Source organism: Lontra canadensis, unplaced genomic scaffold (assembly GCF_010015895.1).
Source record: "Lontra canadensis isolate GAN:19392208 unplaced genomic scaffold, GSC_riverotter_1.0 scaffold115, whole genome shotgun sequence".
Taxonomy (NCBI): Eukaryota; Metazoa; Chordata; class Mammalia; order Carnivora; family Mustelidae; genus Lontra; species Lontra canadensis.
The window spans coordinates 5,164,337-5,181,694 of NW_022631109.1; the positions used below are offsets into that span (position 1 = coordinate 5,164,337).

The 17,358-nt window shown below is 53.8% G+C and overlaps 2 protein-coding genes across 7 annotated transcripts in view; both read left to right on the top strand.

Annotated features, from left to right (window-relative positions):
• PRDM11 (PR/SET domain 11) overlaps positions 1–17,358 on the top strand; it is a 77,565-nt gene that overhangs the window by 51,339 nt on the left and 8,868 nt on the right. For all 6 annotated transcript variants that reach the window (XM_032840712.1, XM_032840711.1, XM_032840716.1 and 3 more), the window contains exon 5: positions 3,381–3,448. In XM_032840712.1, coding sequence (XP_032696603.1) covers positions 3,381–3,448 — 68 coding nt within the window. The remainder of the gene's footprint in view (positions 1–3,380; positions 3,449–17,358) is intronic.
• On the top strand, positions 6,811–11,868 carry LOC116856973 (myb-related transcription factor, partner of profilin-like). The gene is made up of 2 exons (XM_032840717.1): positions 6,811–7,706; positions 10,665–11,868. Exons 1-2 carry the CDS (start codon positions 7,241–7,243, stop codon positions 11,234–11,236), a joined length of 1,038 nt encoding a protein of 345 aa, XP_032696608.1. The 5' UTR covers positions 6,811–7,240; the 3' UTR covers positions 11,237–11,868.

Below are 17,358 nucleotides of genomic sequence, written 5' to 3' on the forward strand. Positions count from 1 at the left end.
TTGCTGAGGGATTGGACGGGGGGCTTTGAGAGAGCAAGGGATGATGGGTAACTTGTTTTTGTTTTTAACAGCCTTTTCAAGACATAATTCACATACTATACAGTTCACCCATAGGAAGTATACCATTCACTGGTTTTTGATAGTAGGGATGGCTTTCTTTTTGCAACCTGAGTGTGTGGTGGTTTCAGATACTGTGATGAGGAAAGTAGGAGAGGACCGGGCTTGGGGGTGGTCCTGGGGGAGTGGGTACCTTGGGGGAGGTAAGTTTGAGGTGCCCCTGAGACAGCCAAGGAAAGGAAGTCACGTGGGAAGTCAGATAGTCACAGCAGGGGCCTGAGGATTGTGAATAATGAACAAGTTGAGAGTCTGGAGATGGATGGGAATACCCAGAGGAACAGTATGGGTAAAGAAGGTGTGTGTGGAAGGGGCAAAGGAGCTTTTAGTCCAATGCACTGAGAGTTCATGCTTTGACCAGCCCCCACACTTTTCTCCCCAAACATTACAGTGAGAGTCCCCCCCGCCGCCACCAAGAAAGATAAACCCTCCCACCAAACCAAATCTCCAAAACTAATGAAGACAGTGTTAAAAAGACAGCCTCTGAATATCAATGACAAATGAATTCACTTGAAAATGAAAATTATATTCTGAAAGTGAATTTAAAATAACTGTTTAGGATCTGTATCAGGAATGGGTTTGACTGTGAGTAATAATGGTAGCTCGAGCTAAATAGGAGTTAAATTTTCTGTTATGAATATAGTCTAGGCTGGTGTCATGGCTCTGCCCCACTAAGCACTCAGGGAACCAAGCTTGACCCCAGCTCAGAGTGTATCCTCAGAGTGTAAGTTGGTTGCTAGAACTCCAGCCATTACGTCTGCATTCCAGGCAGTAGCGTGGTGGAAAGGCATGTATCAGCTGCCTTATGAAGAAGTTTTTGGGAAACTGACACTTGACCCTTCCACCTACATCCTATTGGCCAGAACTTAGCTAGCAGAGAAACCAAGAAACATATTCTGGTTTTGTTTTGTTTTGTTTTGTTTAAGCTTATTTATTTATTTAGTGATCTCTACACCTAACGTGGGGCTCTAACCCATGACCCCAAGATCAAGAGTTGTATGCTCCCCTGATAGAGCCAGTCAGGTGTCCCAAAATGTATTGTGTCATTACAAATAGCCGGGTGCCCAATTCTAATCCAGGGGTTCTGTTACCGTGGACAAAGGAGATAATAGATAATGAAGGATAATTAGCAGCCTCAGCCTTACGATCCTTGAAGAAATAAAGGAAGGATAGTACACATTAAAAAGAACAAAACAGTGGATTTTTGTTTGTTTGTTTGAATTTCAAACATCTGCTCTTAGAAAGGAATCATTAAGATAATGAATAAACAAGCCTTAGATTAGGAGAAAGTATTCATATATCCTATGTCTCATGATGGACTGGATCCAAAAAATATTTTTAAAGAACTCTCAAAACTCAATAATAAAGAAAAAAAAACAACCAATTTTAAAATGAGCAAAGATTCCAGTAGACTCTTCCCCAGAGAAGATATGTAGCTGACAAGTAACTGCATGAAAAGATGCTCAAAATCATTAATCATCAGAGAAATAAAATTAAAGCCACAGAGATATTGCTTCATGCCTATCAGAATGGCTAAATTAAAAAGATTGTCCATACCAAGTGTCGGCAAAGATGTGGACCAGCTGGTGGGTCCATACGCTGTTGTATGGGAATGTAAAATGTTGCAGCCACTTTGGGAAAACAGTTTAACAGTTTATTAAAAGTTATTCAAATACATACCATGGGACCTAGCCATTCCATTTCAAGGTATTTGCCACCAGAGATGTGTGTGTCTACAGAAAGACTTATAACTGAATTCTCTTACCATATTTACTTGTAATAGCCAGAAACTAGACAGAACCCAAATACCCATCAAGAAGTAGATAAAAAAAGCAAATTATGGCACACCCAAGCAGTGGAATACTACTTCCCAGTACAAAGGAATGAAGTCTGGTACACACATCAGTATGGTCAGATCTCAAGATAATTGCGCTGAGAACATGGCTTCTATTTGATTTCATTTATATAAAATCCTAGAAAATGCAAAGTAATTTACAGTGACAAGAAGCTCACTGGTTTCCTGTGGACTGGGGTAGGAGGGATGGAGGGAGGTGGGAGGGGAAGATTCTGCAGCACAAGGAAATTTGGGGGTGATGGGTATGTTTGTTTTCTTGAGTGTGGCAATGGGTGTACACAGTTGTCAAAGTTTATCAAATGGTATATTATATGTCAATTACAGTTCAGTAAAGCTGTTAAGAGAGGAAAACAGAAGGAACGTGATTTTGTGAAACAGAGAGGTAGATTGAAGAAAAGATAGATATGAAGATTCTGGGAATGAAAAATATTCATTGCATTAAAAGTGCTTATTTAAAAAGAAAGGAAAAAGAAAAGAAGAACGTTAATAAGGGGGTAAATTCTCGACTGCACACAGTCAAAGAGAGAATTAGTGAATCGGAAGAGAGTTCTGAGGAATATTTTCAGAGAACCGCCCGGAAAAGGGGAGAGAGAAAAATAGAAAAAGCTAGTCAAAAGACACAGGGGATAGTCCCAAATATGTTTAATAGAAATTCTACACAAAGAGAAAATGACTGGAGAAAATGACTAAAAAGCTGTACTCAAAAATGTAAGAGTTTCTCAGAATTTTCAAGAATGGAAGAAGAGATATGTGCTCACCAAGTAATATGCTTGTTGAGTAATAAGAATTTTAAGGGAGTAAATCCTCCACTTCAAAAATAGAGGGAAATTGCACTAAATAAAAAAATGAAGGGAAAATCTTAAATTTCACCCTTGATAGCCTTTCCACAAAAAACAACGGTAGTTTCCTGAACAGCCTATAGCAGCCTTTTGGGCAATCTTCCAGGGGCTGAAAGACAATTAAACAGTCTGCCTAGAACTCCATACTCAGCTGAACTCTGATTCAAGAGTAATGAGGAAATCAGGACATTTTACCGAAGAGAAGGGACCAGCCCATCCATGTGGCTCTTGACCAGCTTGAGGCTGGGGAGAGGAGGAAGCCCCTCTCACGTGTGCTCAGACATCCAGTGCTGGGGGAAGCTAGAGGGAAAGAAGAAGGGCTGGATCTAACTTTCATCATTGTAGTACGGGGCTCCTGGAAGTGCTACTTGTCCGCCATGTTTCTGGTCTTCCATTAGGACAGGAGAAGGAGATGGGATTCCTGGCCCCCGCTCCGTTTTCAGTCCTACAGCAGTAGAGGCATTGTACAGGAGGGCAAGCGGAAGGGACGGAGACCCTGGCTTGGGGAGGAGCCCAGGGACATGAGAGCCACTCAAGAGTGGCGCCTTCTAGACTCTCTCTCTGTCTTCCAGATTGTGGACAAGAATAACCGCTACAAGTCTATAGATGGGTCAGACGAGACTAAAGCCAACTGGATGAGGTGAGTCCTGCTTTCTGCTGATTTCCCAGGAGTCTTTCCCAAACTCCAGAAAGGAAGCCAAGGGAGTGTGCTGGGGCCTACGAGGTCTCCAGCGGTGGAGGCCCCTGAAGGCTCCAGGACTACTGTTTGCAGGGTTTGGGATGTATGTAGCTCTGGGAGGACCCTTTTGCTTCCCCAGCCTTCCATCAGGGCACTCTGGAGGAAGCCTGTGGGTTACAGATGGACCCCTAACGTCTGCACATTCATCCTTGTGTCTGGAGTGCCCAGGGCCCCCAGCTCTGGGCAGCATTCCCACCAAGGAGGGGGCGCCCCTCCCCTGAGACTCTGACCCCCTCACAGGGCCGTCTCCTGCTGTGGGGGTGCAGGACTCATCCCAGTGCAGCTGCCAGCACTTGTTGAAGTGGCCCCATGGAAAAGGAGGCTTCTGGCACAGTCTAGCTCAGTTTTCGATGGTACTCACCACCCAGGCATGAGTACTTTAAAGAGTGGTTTTACTGTGTTGCGTGTTTGGGACAGAAGTTTGCACCAGAAGGATCCTTCCTGGCCAGCCAGAGAGAGCAGGAGACTGGCCCAGGGCTGCTCAGGGGCAGCGGAACTGAGCCTGGAACTGAGGACTCCGCCCACAGCCCTCCTGTTGGGTCTGTGCTGCTGGCCCCGGGCAGGGGTTGCCAGGTTCCTGCCCAGAAGGGTCTGTGCGCTGTGTGGGAGGTCAACTCCCTGGTGCCTCTCTCTAGGCCCCAGAAGCTGTGACAGGGGGTTTGGAGCTAGGTTGGAGCTGGGTTGGGAGGGAGGGGAGGGCCTCGGTTGGCTGGACCAGGGCCACCACGGATTGGGCCTTCTGTGGGCGTTTGCGCGGTTCTGTGACCCTTGGTGGCTGGGGGATGTGGGAGAGGTTGTGCCAGGAGGGAGGGCCATCAGGAACTTCCTGAGAGGGAGTGTGCTGTATTTCAACTCTGCCACCTTCCCAGCAAATAAGAAGTTGATTGGAGGTGAGGAGGCTATGATGAGGTCTGCTGTCTCCTTCCCCAAGACTTCCTGCCCACCTGTGCTCCCCACCTGAGAGCTGCGGATGGGGAGCATGGGGAGGGTGGGGAGGGAGAGAGGGGCTGTGGTTTACACTCTCCAGAGCATGCTAGGATTCGTCCTCTTATTTGTCGGGGCGACTGTTCTCACTGCCACTTAACAGGGGCAGAAACAGAGGTGCCCAAGGACAGGTGGACCCTTCCCTCCAGCGCCCTTTCACATCATCTGGAGAGCTCGTGCCCTGCAGGGGGCTCCAAGAAGGCCATGGTCACACTCCTAACCGCCTTCTCCCTGACCACTGGGTGCCGGTCAGCCTGGCCCTTGGAAGTCCCCACCCATTTGCAGAGCTGACCTTGGAACGGGGCGCCCTTGACGGCCCTCGACAGCCTGGCCCTCCCAGTCCTCCCTGACTCCCTCCTTCCACTGGGGAAATCATTTTCTGTACCGTACTTGTTGAATGAAGGCACAGGCAGTGTGCTGCCAGGGCCCAGAGGACAGAGCAGGGGGCCTTTGAGCTGGACCCTCCCAGGGGCCGGGTTGCATTTGAGGACACTGTGACCAGCCACACAGAAATGGGGACCAGACTGGCGGCCTGGGCATCTTCCCTGTGGCTCCCGCCTGGCTCTAGATGAGCAAAGGAGAGTGTGTCTGAGTGCAGCCTGGCTTCAGGGCCTTTCTGCACCGGAAGCTTGGCCGGCCAAGCTGATTCCGTGCCATGCCTCCACCCATCTCTGATCTTTCACTCTGGGGACAGGCTTGACCACAACCCCCAGGAAAGACATCATCTGAACTAGCTGGACGATCCTCTGACACCCCAGAGATTCTGACTTCATCGGGCCAAGGATGAGCCCATGGTACTGGTATTTCTAAAGCTCGCCATAGCGAGGCTGACGCACTGCTCGTGTTGAGAGCCCCTACTCTATCCTGCCCTTCCTGCCACAGTGGTACAGCTGAGGCCCAGAGCGGGGCAAGGTCGTACACAAGGTCATACGGTCAGGGGCAGAACCAGAACCTGAACCCAGCTCTGGACTTCTGGGCCTGCGTTCTTTCTGCTTGTGCATAGGGCCCAGGCGAAAGCAGGACCTCCTGGGCTCTGTGTGGGGTGGGTTCTGCTCCTGCAGCCTTGCTGGCATGGGGTCTGGCCTGTCAGCCAGCCCCGATCTGATGCAAGATGGCGCCAGGTGGGGCCCCTCTCTTTCAACAGTCAAGGAGTAGGGGTGGTTGGGAGTGTGATTTGTTGCCATGGAGATGTCCCTCTGATGGTAATTGGAGGGGAAAAGCCAGTTCCATCCTGGGAACCTGCCTTTCCCCTTAATGTACAACTTCCTTTTGTGCTTACTCATTCCACTGTGCAGACATCCTCTCTTGTACCATGACAACTTTGGGTCTTGTGCATGATTGAATGGAGTTGATGAGTTTTTTCAAAAAATTAAGTGGCGGGCCAGGAAGAGAATGGGCATCAACATAATGATTGTTGACCTTATGGCCTCCCTATGCTGGGGGCTCTGCATTCATGAGATTGGTGGTCTGAAACCAGGGACTCTTTTGCTTTGAGACATTCTGGGTGGTCACAAGTCTTCGGGCAAATGCTACTGGTTTCTATCAGGCAGAAGCCAAGGATGCTGAGAAACATCCCACATGGCCCAAGATGCCCGTTCCCACTCACAGAGACGTTTCTAGCCCCAAATGCCAATAGTGGAGAGACTAAAAACCTCCCCTGGAATTCCTTCCCCAGGAATTCCTCCTGGCAGCCCTAGAAGCCGATTCTAGAACTACTGCCCTCATTTAATAGAGTCGAGGCTGGTTGGCACAGGAGACTCTGCATCTAGCTCCAGGTCTGTCTGCGTGCGGGTGCGGGCCCCTGTCACCATCTTGGCCTGGTAACGAAGCCCCAGCCTTCCCTTCTCCTGAGCTACGGTGCTCTGAGTAGGTGGGGTGGGGAGGTGAGGGCTGAAGGATCTTTGTGCCCCCCGCCTCTCGCCGCGGTTGTGGGAGTGGCAGGGGAAGGACTCAAGCTCGGGGTTCCTCTCTTGGGTGGTCTCAAGGTCTCACTCAGTCAAACAGCCCCTGGCTACTCTGTGCAGTTGGAAGCCAGGGTCACTCCTGGCCTGCATCAGAGTGGAACTGGTATCCCAGTGCGCGCTCACGGGCTGCTCACGTTCTCCCCCAGAGCTGCCAAAAGGCCATAGTGACCCACCCCCAGAGAGTGGCTGCTAGCCAGCACCAAGGTTGGAGGGGAGTGTCCACACCCCCAGAGGTAGGGACCTGCGGGGCACTTGGGAGCCAGGGAGGGAGATGAAATGAGCCACAGGACAGTGAGCTTTCTGTGACCACACTGTAAATAGTCGCCCTGTGAGCCGTCTGCAGGGTCAATGGTCTGCCCGGTAAGGATGCTTTGTTCCTCTGGAGGGCTTTAAAGCTCTTGGATGTCGCTCTGCTTACCCCTCCCTAGTAACGACCCCGAGGTCTGCGCGCCTCTAAATTCTGACCCGGCGGGGAGAGGGATCCGGGAGAGGCCAAGTGCACAGCCTGTGCTCTCCCCTCTAGCCAGGGCTGAGGCAGAGCCTGCTACTGAAGGCATCTGACTCAGGCCACGCTCCCACCCACTATGCCGCACCCCTCCTGCTCTCCTGCCCCCTGAGGAGTAGGGGAAGGGGCCTCTGGCTAGGAGGAGGGTGTGGTGGTGGTGAGCTGGCGAGGGTGCCCAGGTGCCTCCTGGCTCCCCCACTGGGGGCCGGCAATTAGGAAGGAGGAGGACCACCAGCCCTGATGGTCATTTACCCAATTGTGCTTTGTGGGATATTCAACCCAAGGAATGTGGCGCCCCTGGCCGAGCGCAAGAGGAAACCCAAGTTCTCCAAGGAGGAGCTGGACATTCTGGTCACGGAGGTGACCCACCATGAAGCGGTTCTCTTTGGGAGGGAGACCATGCGGCTGTCCCATGCCGACAGGGACAAGATTTGGGAAGGCATAGCTCGGAAAATCACCTCCGTCAGCCAGGTCCCCCGCTCCGTCAAGGACATTAAGCACAGATGGGATGACATGAAAAGGAGGACCAAGGACAAGCTGGCCTTCATGCAGCAGTCCCTGTCGGGCCCCGGGGCTGGGGGCCGGGCCCCCACCATCGTGCTCACTGCCCACGAGAGGGCCATCGAGTCAACCCTGCTCACAGCCCATTCGGGGCACAGCTTCCCCAGGGCAGAACTGGATGGCACCGACAGCCCGTCAACCAGCTGTGAGTACCGCCGGCCTCCCCTCCCGGCCTCCCCACTGCCTGCTCCCGGCCTCCTCCTCCTCGGCCATCCTCCCCCTTCCCTGGCCCTCTCCTCTCTTCTGTTCCTCCCCATCTCATCCAGTCTTCCCGTGTACCCTTCCCTCTTTCTCCTGCTTGGTCTTCTCCGCCCCTTTCCGTTCATTCATTCTAGAATATTTCCTGAACTCTGTGCCAGGAGCTGTGCCGGGAGCTGGGAAGACAGAGTTGTATATAAAACCTACAGCACCCCTGCCCTTGGGTCGTCCCTAGACTCGTGGGAATACACGAACTTTAAGTCGTTGTACAAGGACAGCCGTTAGGAAGAGATCAAGGGTGGACACAGGAAGTCCTGAGAGCGAGGCTGACTTCCCAGGCGCACGCCCTAGACCACCTGCTCCGTGTCCCTTGGGCTCTGCGCTCACAAGGTCACGGTGCTGACTTTACCGGGCTACTCTTGCCTTCCCGAAGTTCATAGTCATTTCTGAACAAGGGGCCCAGCATTCACATTTTGCATTTGGCCCCGCCAGTTCCCTCACTGCCCTGTCTGATGGCCAGGGACCCTGGATCTGACTCTCCCTGGGGGCAGGGGAGGGCTCCCAGGAGCGGCCTTGGAACTGGGAGGCACAGGGTGAGTAAGAGTTAACCGGCCTCGGCAGCGTGGGGCTCGGGGAGGGGAGCAGGGAGCCTCCAGGCCGAGAACTGCATGTACAGAGGCCCCGCATCAGGAAGGCGCTTGGCACGTTCCAGGACTGAGAGGAGCCAGGCGCGGGGGAGGGGTCGCGGGAGGAAGCCAGCCAAGTCTTCAGGGCCCAGGCCAGGGGGCAGGGGGGGGGGGGGGGGGGGGGGGATCAGTCTTTTCTCTTTCTTTTCCTCATGTCTTGACTTCTGCGTTCTTTTGCTGCGGCTGCCCACTCCCACTCCCGTGGTCCTCTGCCTCTCTTCCCCGCTAAGGCACTCTCAGATCTGCCTGTCTCACCAGGTCCGGTCCCTGTCCCTACTGCCCCCACGTCCCCCTCCACCTCTCTTCTGCCCCGTTCTCCTGGGCATCCTGTGTCCCAGGATGGACTTGGATGCCACGGGCTTGACTGCAATCTTCAGGCCCAGCAGGCTCTAGCTGGGGCTGTAGTTCGAGCTGAGGCTCCCCTGACGGGGCAGGGGAGCAGTCAAGACCCTTCTGTGCTGGGGCCGCACCCCCTTCAGTTCTGGCTTCTGCACGCACCCGCCCCCACCCTCAGGCCAAAGTCCCAATGGGAGCCCGGCCTCTCAGAAAGGGAGCAGGGCAGGAGGACTCCAGGGAAGTCAGAGGCTGGCCAGCCTGGGGAGGGTGATTCACAAAGACCCTGCTTCCCTTCCAAGGCCCCATGCCGTTGTCGGGATTGGGATTGTGCTAGTTTCCTGTTTGGCTAGCGCTCGTGACAGGTGGCCATTCGGGGTCAGTTCTTCAGGACTCGGAAAGGAACAGAGACTGTCCCGTCTGACTTCCTTGCTATGTAGACAAGGCAGCTGAGCTCCAGAGATGAGGCAGCCCCCGAGCTAGATTCTGAACCAGAACTCAAGCCCGGGTCTGCCAGCTCCCCATGAATCTGTGTTTTGCTAAATTGTGGGGGTGATTCCGCCCAGTTATGAGAAAAAGAAGGGGGCCTACAAGCCAGTGAAGTCTATTCCCTCCATCCTGCCCTGCTCTCTCCTCCAGCTCCCTAACACAGAAGGCAATGAGGTTACCAAATGTGACCTGAGCTGGGCAGGGGGCGCGGGACCCCTCCCCTGCAGGCTTGGCCAGTCCCCCTTTCCCGGTCAGTGGACCAGCTGTTACAGCACGAGGCCAGGGGCTCTGTGGAAGGAGGCCCCGGAAGGGAAAGAGCACCGTCACAGCCCCACCCTCTCCTCCAGCCCTGCCACGCCAGAGTGCGTGTCCTGGGATCCCCGGGGTAGGGAGGATGGCAACTGTCCCACCGGGTACGGTATGAGTAATTGGGTTCTTCTCGAGCCCGCCTGAGGGAGGCCCTGGGACCCCGTGGAGGCATGTGTGTGGCTGGGGTCAGCATGAGTCTGTCTGTCCTCCCCGTCACCTCGCCTGAGGATGGTTCCGCATTTAACCCCCCTGAGATGCCCAGGGAACCTGTATATTTTTTATTCCTGCCATGGGAACCCGCTCCTGATCCGGCTCCCAAGAGAGCCGAGGCCTGAGTGTGTGAGGGCTGGGCCCCTCTCCCTGTGACTGGCTGCAAGGAGTCGTCTGTGTGAGGGCGCCTGCAAGCTGTCAGACACTCCCGGGTGGCCCACCAGGGGGGCGGGTCGAGAGGGACATCAGGGCTGGCCCCCGGGGTGGCTCCCCTGCTAAACACCCTCCAGTCAGCTCCCTCCCACGCCACCCTGTGCATGGGCCCCCTGTGACCACTTAGAGCTGCAGATTCTTGCCAGGCCACAAGGGGGCGCAAGCAAGTCCACCACGGCTGCGTGGAGGCTGGAGCCTTTTGGCAGGTGTAGCTCCTGAGGCTTTTGCCAAGCTCCCTCCTGGCCACTCTCTTGTTTAGTTTCCCTAGCAACCCTGCTAGGTGGGCAGGTGGTTGGTTAGGTGGACAGAGCAGGTATCAGCTTTGCCGAAACTGAGTCCCAGACAGATGAAGGAAGCCACAGGATCGACCTGGGCTCCCCAAGACAGCCCTGACCTGGGCTATCCCACTAGAGTGGTGCCGCTCCAGCAAGAGGAAGGGGGACCTGGGCAGTTCTCGTGCCTGCCCTTCTCCCCGGGGGCGCCTGGCTCCCGCACCTCAGGGATTTGGGGAGCGGGTGCTTCTCTGGGGGTGGGTAGCGCTCAGTGAGCCTCAGGGGTGGTGGGGCAGGGGGACCAGAGAGTGACCTGGGGGTGGGCCCAAGCCTAGGGCTGCCCCCTGTCTTTCTGTTGTAATCATCTGCCCTTCTCTGTTTCTGTCCCCCAAGATGATGAAGATGAGGAAGCCCCCGGGCCCTCGAGGCAGCCTCTGCGGGCGTCCCTGCAGCGGTCCGCGGAGGAAGAGGCCCGCCTGGCCAGGCCCACCCTGCTCCGCTCCTCCTCCTCCTCGGACCAGTCTGAGATGGTGGGTCCCAAGCCGGAGGCCCCGCCTCGGCCCTCACCCCAGGCCCAGGCCGCCTGCAGGACCCCTCGGCCACACCTCAGCCCGCCCAGCACAGGCCTTGACTGGCAGCTCCTCCACGCCCACGTCCAGCAGACTGAGGCGCTCCAGCAGATCTGCCGGGAGCTGGTGACCGTGCACCGGGACATGGCGAACGGCATGCACGCCATCGGCCAGACCATGGCCGAGCTGACCAGCCGCGTCGGTCAGATGTGCCAGACGCTGACAGAGATCCGAGACGGTGTTCGGGCGTCTCAGCGGGGCCCCGATGGGGTCGCGCCCACAGGCTCGACTGCTCAGGCTGAGGCCCCCCCGGCAGAGCTCCCGCAGGCGGCCCCGGCCCCGGCCCCAGCCCCGGCACGGACTACCAGGTCTCGGAAGAGAAAGCACAATTGCTAGCGCAGCCCGTCCACAGGAGGAGGAAGAGAGACGGAGGATGGGGGCCCGGCTCCGACACGGGAGCTCGTCTTGTGTCCGGGACTGATGGCGCCTGCAGGATACCGGGGAGCCCGCCATCTCCTCCCCACGTGCAGCTCAGCGGCCCTGGGCTCCCACAGAGTGTGCCCCAGCCCCGCACCCTCGTCTTTGGCCGAGGCTGAAGAGGTGGACGAAGCTGCCTGCGGGCGCTCGCTCGTGCCGGAGAGGCGGCCTCCCCGGGTCTGCACCGCGGCGGCGGGCCTCGTGGGGACGCAGGCTGCAGGAACGGGCAGCATCTGAATTGGGAATCCTGCTTGCCAGCCTCAGGGCTGCCATAGCCACCTCCCACGCCCAGATCCTGCTGCTTCCCAAGGGGGTGAAGTTTGAGGACGGGCAGGGGGAGCAGAGCCCCTGCAACGAGGGGCCCGTGCTCTCCTTCTCTGGGGCTCCGAGCGCGCCCAAGGGTGCCCCTGCCTTGGCCTTGCGCTTGCCCTTGCGGTGCGTGTGCTCAGCTGCTGCGCTTGCCTTTTGTGGAGTGGGGAGACGAATGGGATGGCGTCGGAGGAAGGAGAAGATGCCCTGGCATTCTCAGGGCACCTTCCGCTTTCCCTGCATTTGCAGATGTGTGATCTCAGTGGGTCCTCAGGACAGCTGGAGAGGCAGCCGAGCCGGGTGTTTCCGGCACCTTCAAGACCAGCATCACCTGCATTTCATAGATGACAGATGACGCAACAGTTAGTCCAGGTGTGGGGCAGTGGGGTGGGGAGCAGGCGGGCCCGGAAGCCGGATCTGTGGATTCGCCCGGCTCCCCTGGTCAGAGGCCAGATCTGGAGTTGGGAGGGGTGGTGCTCCTTGCCTCCGCTCTCCTGGGTGCCCCTAGGAGGCAACAGCAGCATTTAGGAAGTGAGTCCCTGACACCACCCTGGCACTAAGGCCGCGGTGCTGGGGAGAGGCAGGGCCCAAGCCTTGGCACCCACAGGGTGACTCCTCCTGTGGCTTCTAGAAGAACCCATCAGGGCTCCTGTCCCATCCAAGCTCCAGCATGCCTTGCCTCCGCTTGCTTGGGCTGCATATGCATTAGCTACCCATGTGTCTAGCTTCATGTTTCATTGCGGAGTGTGGACAGACAGCCAGGTTCCTCGAGTCAGGGAGGGTGGTGGGGTGGCACTTGCAAGCTTAGCTCTCCCCCACATGTAGCTCAGCTCTGTGTCCTCTTTGCTCCCTGGCCCGAGGCTGACCCCAGCAGAAGCTCTCCTCCTGCCCGCCCCCCCCACCCTCTCCCACGTGCGCCCCCTAGAGCCATGGTGGGGGTGGGAGGACTGCTCTCCCCAGTGCCTGCTGTGGCTGTTCCTAGAGTGCTGCATCTAAAACCAGACCACGCTTTGTCCCATGTTGAGAGCATGGGGGACACCGGCAATGTCCCTGTGTCCTCAGCTCCATCTCCCCACTCTGTGGTTCTTTGGGGGCTCCTGCTACCCCAGACCGAACAGTCCCCTGTCCGACAGCCCAGTGGCTTGATCCTTGCCTGGCATCCCCTGCGCTCCAATGCTGGAATCCAAGATTGCCTTCCCAAGTCTTTTTGTTAAGATGGCAATAAAAAGAAATTGATCTCACACTTGGAACGCACCCAGTCTCCAGGATCTTTCTTTGGTGTATATTCTCTTTCTTCGCTTCCTGTGAAAACCCCAAGGCCCGCAGAGCAGGGGTTAGGTGACCGAGGGAAAGCATGCCAGCCAGAGGGGCTCCAGCGCCACCGGCATTTCCTGGTTCCGAAAGGACTCAGATGCCCTGCATCGGGCGCCGTGCTAGCTAGCCCTGTGAGGACAGGAACGGAGCTGGGGAGCTGAGCGAGAAAAGCAGCCACATAGGAAACCGTTTAGCCATGCTTGAAGTCTCTGCACGGCACAAGCAGGGCGTGACTAAGTGACTTTTACCTTCTGCTCCTTAAAAACAGTTAGGGGTCCTGGAAAAACAAAAGTCACCATTTCTGACAGGAGACTCTAGAAGGGTCAGGGGCTATCCGTTTGCCAGTGTACTTCAGGGACCAGCCTGCAGCATGAACTTTTTGGGGGGACGTCTCCCCACTGATCCTGGTATCGGTCACAAGGCAGGACCCCGCCCACCGAGAGCTGAGGCTTTCAAAATAGCCAGAGCAGTTCCTCCAGGTCCCTTTGGGAGCCTTCTCAGAAGAGAAGGGACCTCCTAACCCGGGTGTTGCCCAGGCTTCCTCCCAGTCACACAGAGAGATCCTCCCAAGCAGGAAATCCCCAACTCCCGACTAGGGATCTATCCCCTCTCTAGAAGGTTCCAGCGCCCCTTTGACCTCCTGGAATCCAGCTCATCCTCTTGTGTTCTCGGCCGGAAAGCAGGGTGGTGAAAATCAAACGTAATCCCATTTCTGCCACAGGCAAAGATACTGGGAAGCTGGGATCTTCTCCAGCCCCATCGAGGAGCTGAGCAGGAACTGACAGGCCCCTCCCTCTGTTCCTGGGGAGGGAAGGGATCAAGTTGGAAGCAAAGGGGACAGAGAGATGAAGAGCCTGTGAACTTGAGATGAAGTTACTTTAGTTTCTTTTTGTTGGCTTTAGTGGGGACTGTGGGTCTAGCTCATCAAAACAGGAAGGCGAAACTGGGGCCAGTGGTTGGAAGTGAGTGGGCAGCCAATTTCAGTGTAAGATAGGGAAGTCCCACCTAAGGGCCTGATGCCTCCAGCCGCTTTGAGAGCTGGCTGGGTGATGTTCTGGCGGAGGCTGGGTGCCCATCTGACCCAAAGACCCACCCTGCTCAGAGACCTAAACATGTGTGGGAAAACCGAACCCAGCCCCTTCTTGGTCCCTCCTTCCCATTTCTGGCTCCGTGGCTGGTGTAGTTTCCTTTCCATCAGAGATATACCCACTGAGCAGGACCGTCTGAGCCTGGCCTTTATGTGCCCCCACTCCAACAAAATGGCTGCCCCGTGAGTTATTTGCTCTCTTCTATTGGAACTGATAGTCATTTCCTGACCCAGCTAGAAAATATGGTGCATTTGATAAGACTCAGTGGGTGATGTATAAAAAGTGTTGTCTTAGTGCTTATCTATCCAGTACCCAAAGTCCGCAAGGAGTTCAGAATAAAAACAATCGATTCTCATCATGAAACGTTCAGTCCAGAAAACAAGACCCCCCCCCATCCCCTTGATTGCTTCAAAGGGCGTCAGCTTTTTGGGTCTGACTTGAAAAGCCATCAGATGAGCCCTAGCATTTGTAGAGTGGCCTGTGTTAGCCATTTTCTGCCTCCTTCTGACATACTCTGTGCTTTTTCTCCAACAAAGTAGTAACCTGGAAACAACAGATCCGGAGATTTTCACTCTCCAGAAGCCTTGTCTTCCAGGGAAGGGCTCTCGGAATGGGACAGGCGTGGCTCTTCATAAAGGGATTGTCGTTATGGGGACAGGAAGATTCTGGGAGTAGATCAAACCATTGGGTGTTACTGCAAAATATTGGTAAGAGGGAGGTCTAATTAGAAATCATTTGTGTTGGGACTTAGCTTGGCTCCATTTACCATCTTGAGGGGATGAGTTGTTAACAATTTGCTGGGAGTTGCCATATATGTCATATTTCAAGGGCCAAGTTTCAGAACAACCAAATACAATCAGATGCTGAACACATTCTGATCTGTCTTGGAAGATGGGATCGCTACAAAGACTTGGAGTTCTCTTCCAAACCTTGATTCTTATCGGGCAGGAAACCACCAGACGTAGAAAGGGAAATTGACCTGAATCTTTCTAAAGCTTCGGATCTAGTCTAGAAGTTGTTCTTTTGAAGAAATGCCTGAGAGTTACGTGTTCCTCATCTCTTTTTCTCCTAAAGTTGAATGCCAGAGAAAATAATTCTAGGTTTTAGAGCTCGATGATTGCGTAAATACCCCCCCAAAAAGAGAAGAGTGTCTCTTTCCTTGTGCTTTGTGGTCCAAGTGATTCTTGTGAGGGAAGATGAATGAATGGTTTGCCTTCCGAATCCGGGAGTAGGAAACTTTGGATCTACCCCAGTTCTGTGCTAACCACAAGGGTGATTAATTGTGGATGTCAAACCCCAAGCTTTCACTAAATTGGGGACTGGAAAACATTTTGCACATTCAGAAGAAATCTCAGTTCTGGAGGAAAGCAGACCCCTGTGCTAGAGAGTTGTGACTCAGAAGTATTCGTTCGGAAAGGCTTCTTTAGGCCAGGGGTCCTCTTTCCCTTTCCCCAAGTTCATCCTTAGCGGCATGACTGGGTGTCGTGGATATCACAGTATTATCGTCACAGCTCAGGGAGACCAGTGCTCATGTCTGATGCTGACAAGCGCAGATGCGTTGAGGCTAAGTTCCTGGACCCAAGCAAGTTCTGGGGATCTAAACTCCAAAAATCCTGCAAGTGTGACCGCCCCCTGGCAGGGTGGAGGCTGCTTCTTCTCTCAACAGGGGTGAAGCAGCCAAAAACTCATGTTTGCCTTCCGGCCATCCTTGGCCTTACTCCCACAACCTGGGGACCCGTGCTGCAGCCGGTTGCTAGGGGGATTGGTCCCTGGTCTCTAGTTGTCCCCTTGTAAGGTCATGGCCTCCTCCAGGGTCGAGTAGAACAGAGTCCACAGGGGACTGTCCCTGACAACATGGGGCAATGTAGATTGGCAATGCGGCTGGCCGCCAGGACGGCACCAGTCCTGGAATTGGCGTTCGTGCATGTCTTTTTTTTTAGGGGGTGGCTGTGGGGGTAACTGTAGTAATTGCTTAACAAGGAAAACTTGGAAAATACGAGAAAAAACTGATAAAGCAGATTCCCCTGTAATGGGTAATCAATCACTGGTAAAACAGCGGTGTATTTCTTTCAAGTAGCTTCCCGAGGCGTGTTTTGAAAGCATGATTGGAACCGTAAAGTAAACAGTTTCCGGTCCTACTGTTGTCACCCTGCGTTCTATCAGGACCGTTTTTCCATGTCGTGAAAAATCCTTTGCAAACATTTTCTTTAGATGAGTAACAACATTCCATCATACGGATATACCATGGTTTACTGAACTGTTTCTCCAGTATTAGAGGTTTCAATGTCTTTGCACGATTGTAAACAGTGGCACAGGCAGGGTGATGGGAGCACAGTTTGTCTACTCGGTCTGCATCTCATGGTCCCTTTTTAAATTTTGCAATAATTGTGACAAAACGTACATACCATAAAATTGACCATTTTAACCACTCTTTTTTTTCAGGTGTACAGTTCGGTGGCATTCATTTCATTTACACTGGGCACCCATCACTACCATCCCTCTCCAGAGCTCTTTTCTTCTTGTCCAGCTGAGACAGGATACCCATTAAACCCTAACTCCCCATTCCCCAGCCGCCACGCCCCCCGCGCCCCACCCCCACACCCTACCCCTGCCCCACCCCGCTCACCACTGTTGTACTTTCTGTATCCCTGAATTTAACTCTTCTATTCGGACTAAGTACCTCATATAAATGGAATCTTACAGTATTTGTCCTTTTGTGATCTGCTTATTTCACTTCGTATGTATCTTCAAGGTTCATTCATGTGCTAGCATATATCAGAATTTCCTTCCTTTTTCAAGCCCAGTAATACGCAGCGTGTGCGTACCCCACGCAGGGGTTGCTTCCACCACCTGACTGTTATGAATCATGCTGCTAGGAAGGTGTCGAATACTTGTTCGAGTCCGTATTACCAAATTTGTGTCCCAAAGGGCCGGGCCAATTTACTCTCTACCATTAGGATGGGAAATGCTCTTCTAGCCAATATGGATCTTATTGTTAAAAAAAAAAAAAAAAAAAAGGAGAGAAATCTGTGCCAATGAGACAAGTTGCTACTTTGTGTTTCTTATCAGAGATGCTGAATACTTTCCATTTGTTTATGTGTTCATGACCCCCGTGGATTTTTTTCTGTCAATTACGCCTTACCCTGGACTGCTCTACAGACAGCTCTCTGGGTTAGGGCAGTCAGACAGATTTTGATTTCTTCCCTGTCCTTTGAGACAAACCATAACCTAAGGGAAAAAAGTTTATTTTTCCAAATTTCCTAGATCCTTAAGACGTCAAATAATTTCCTCTTTTGATCTCTATGCCTCCACTTCTCTGTACGTGTTATG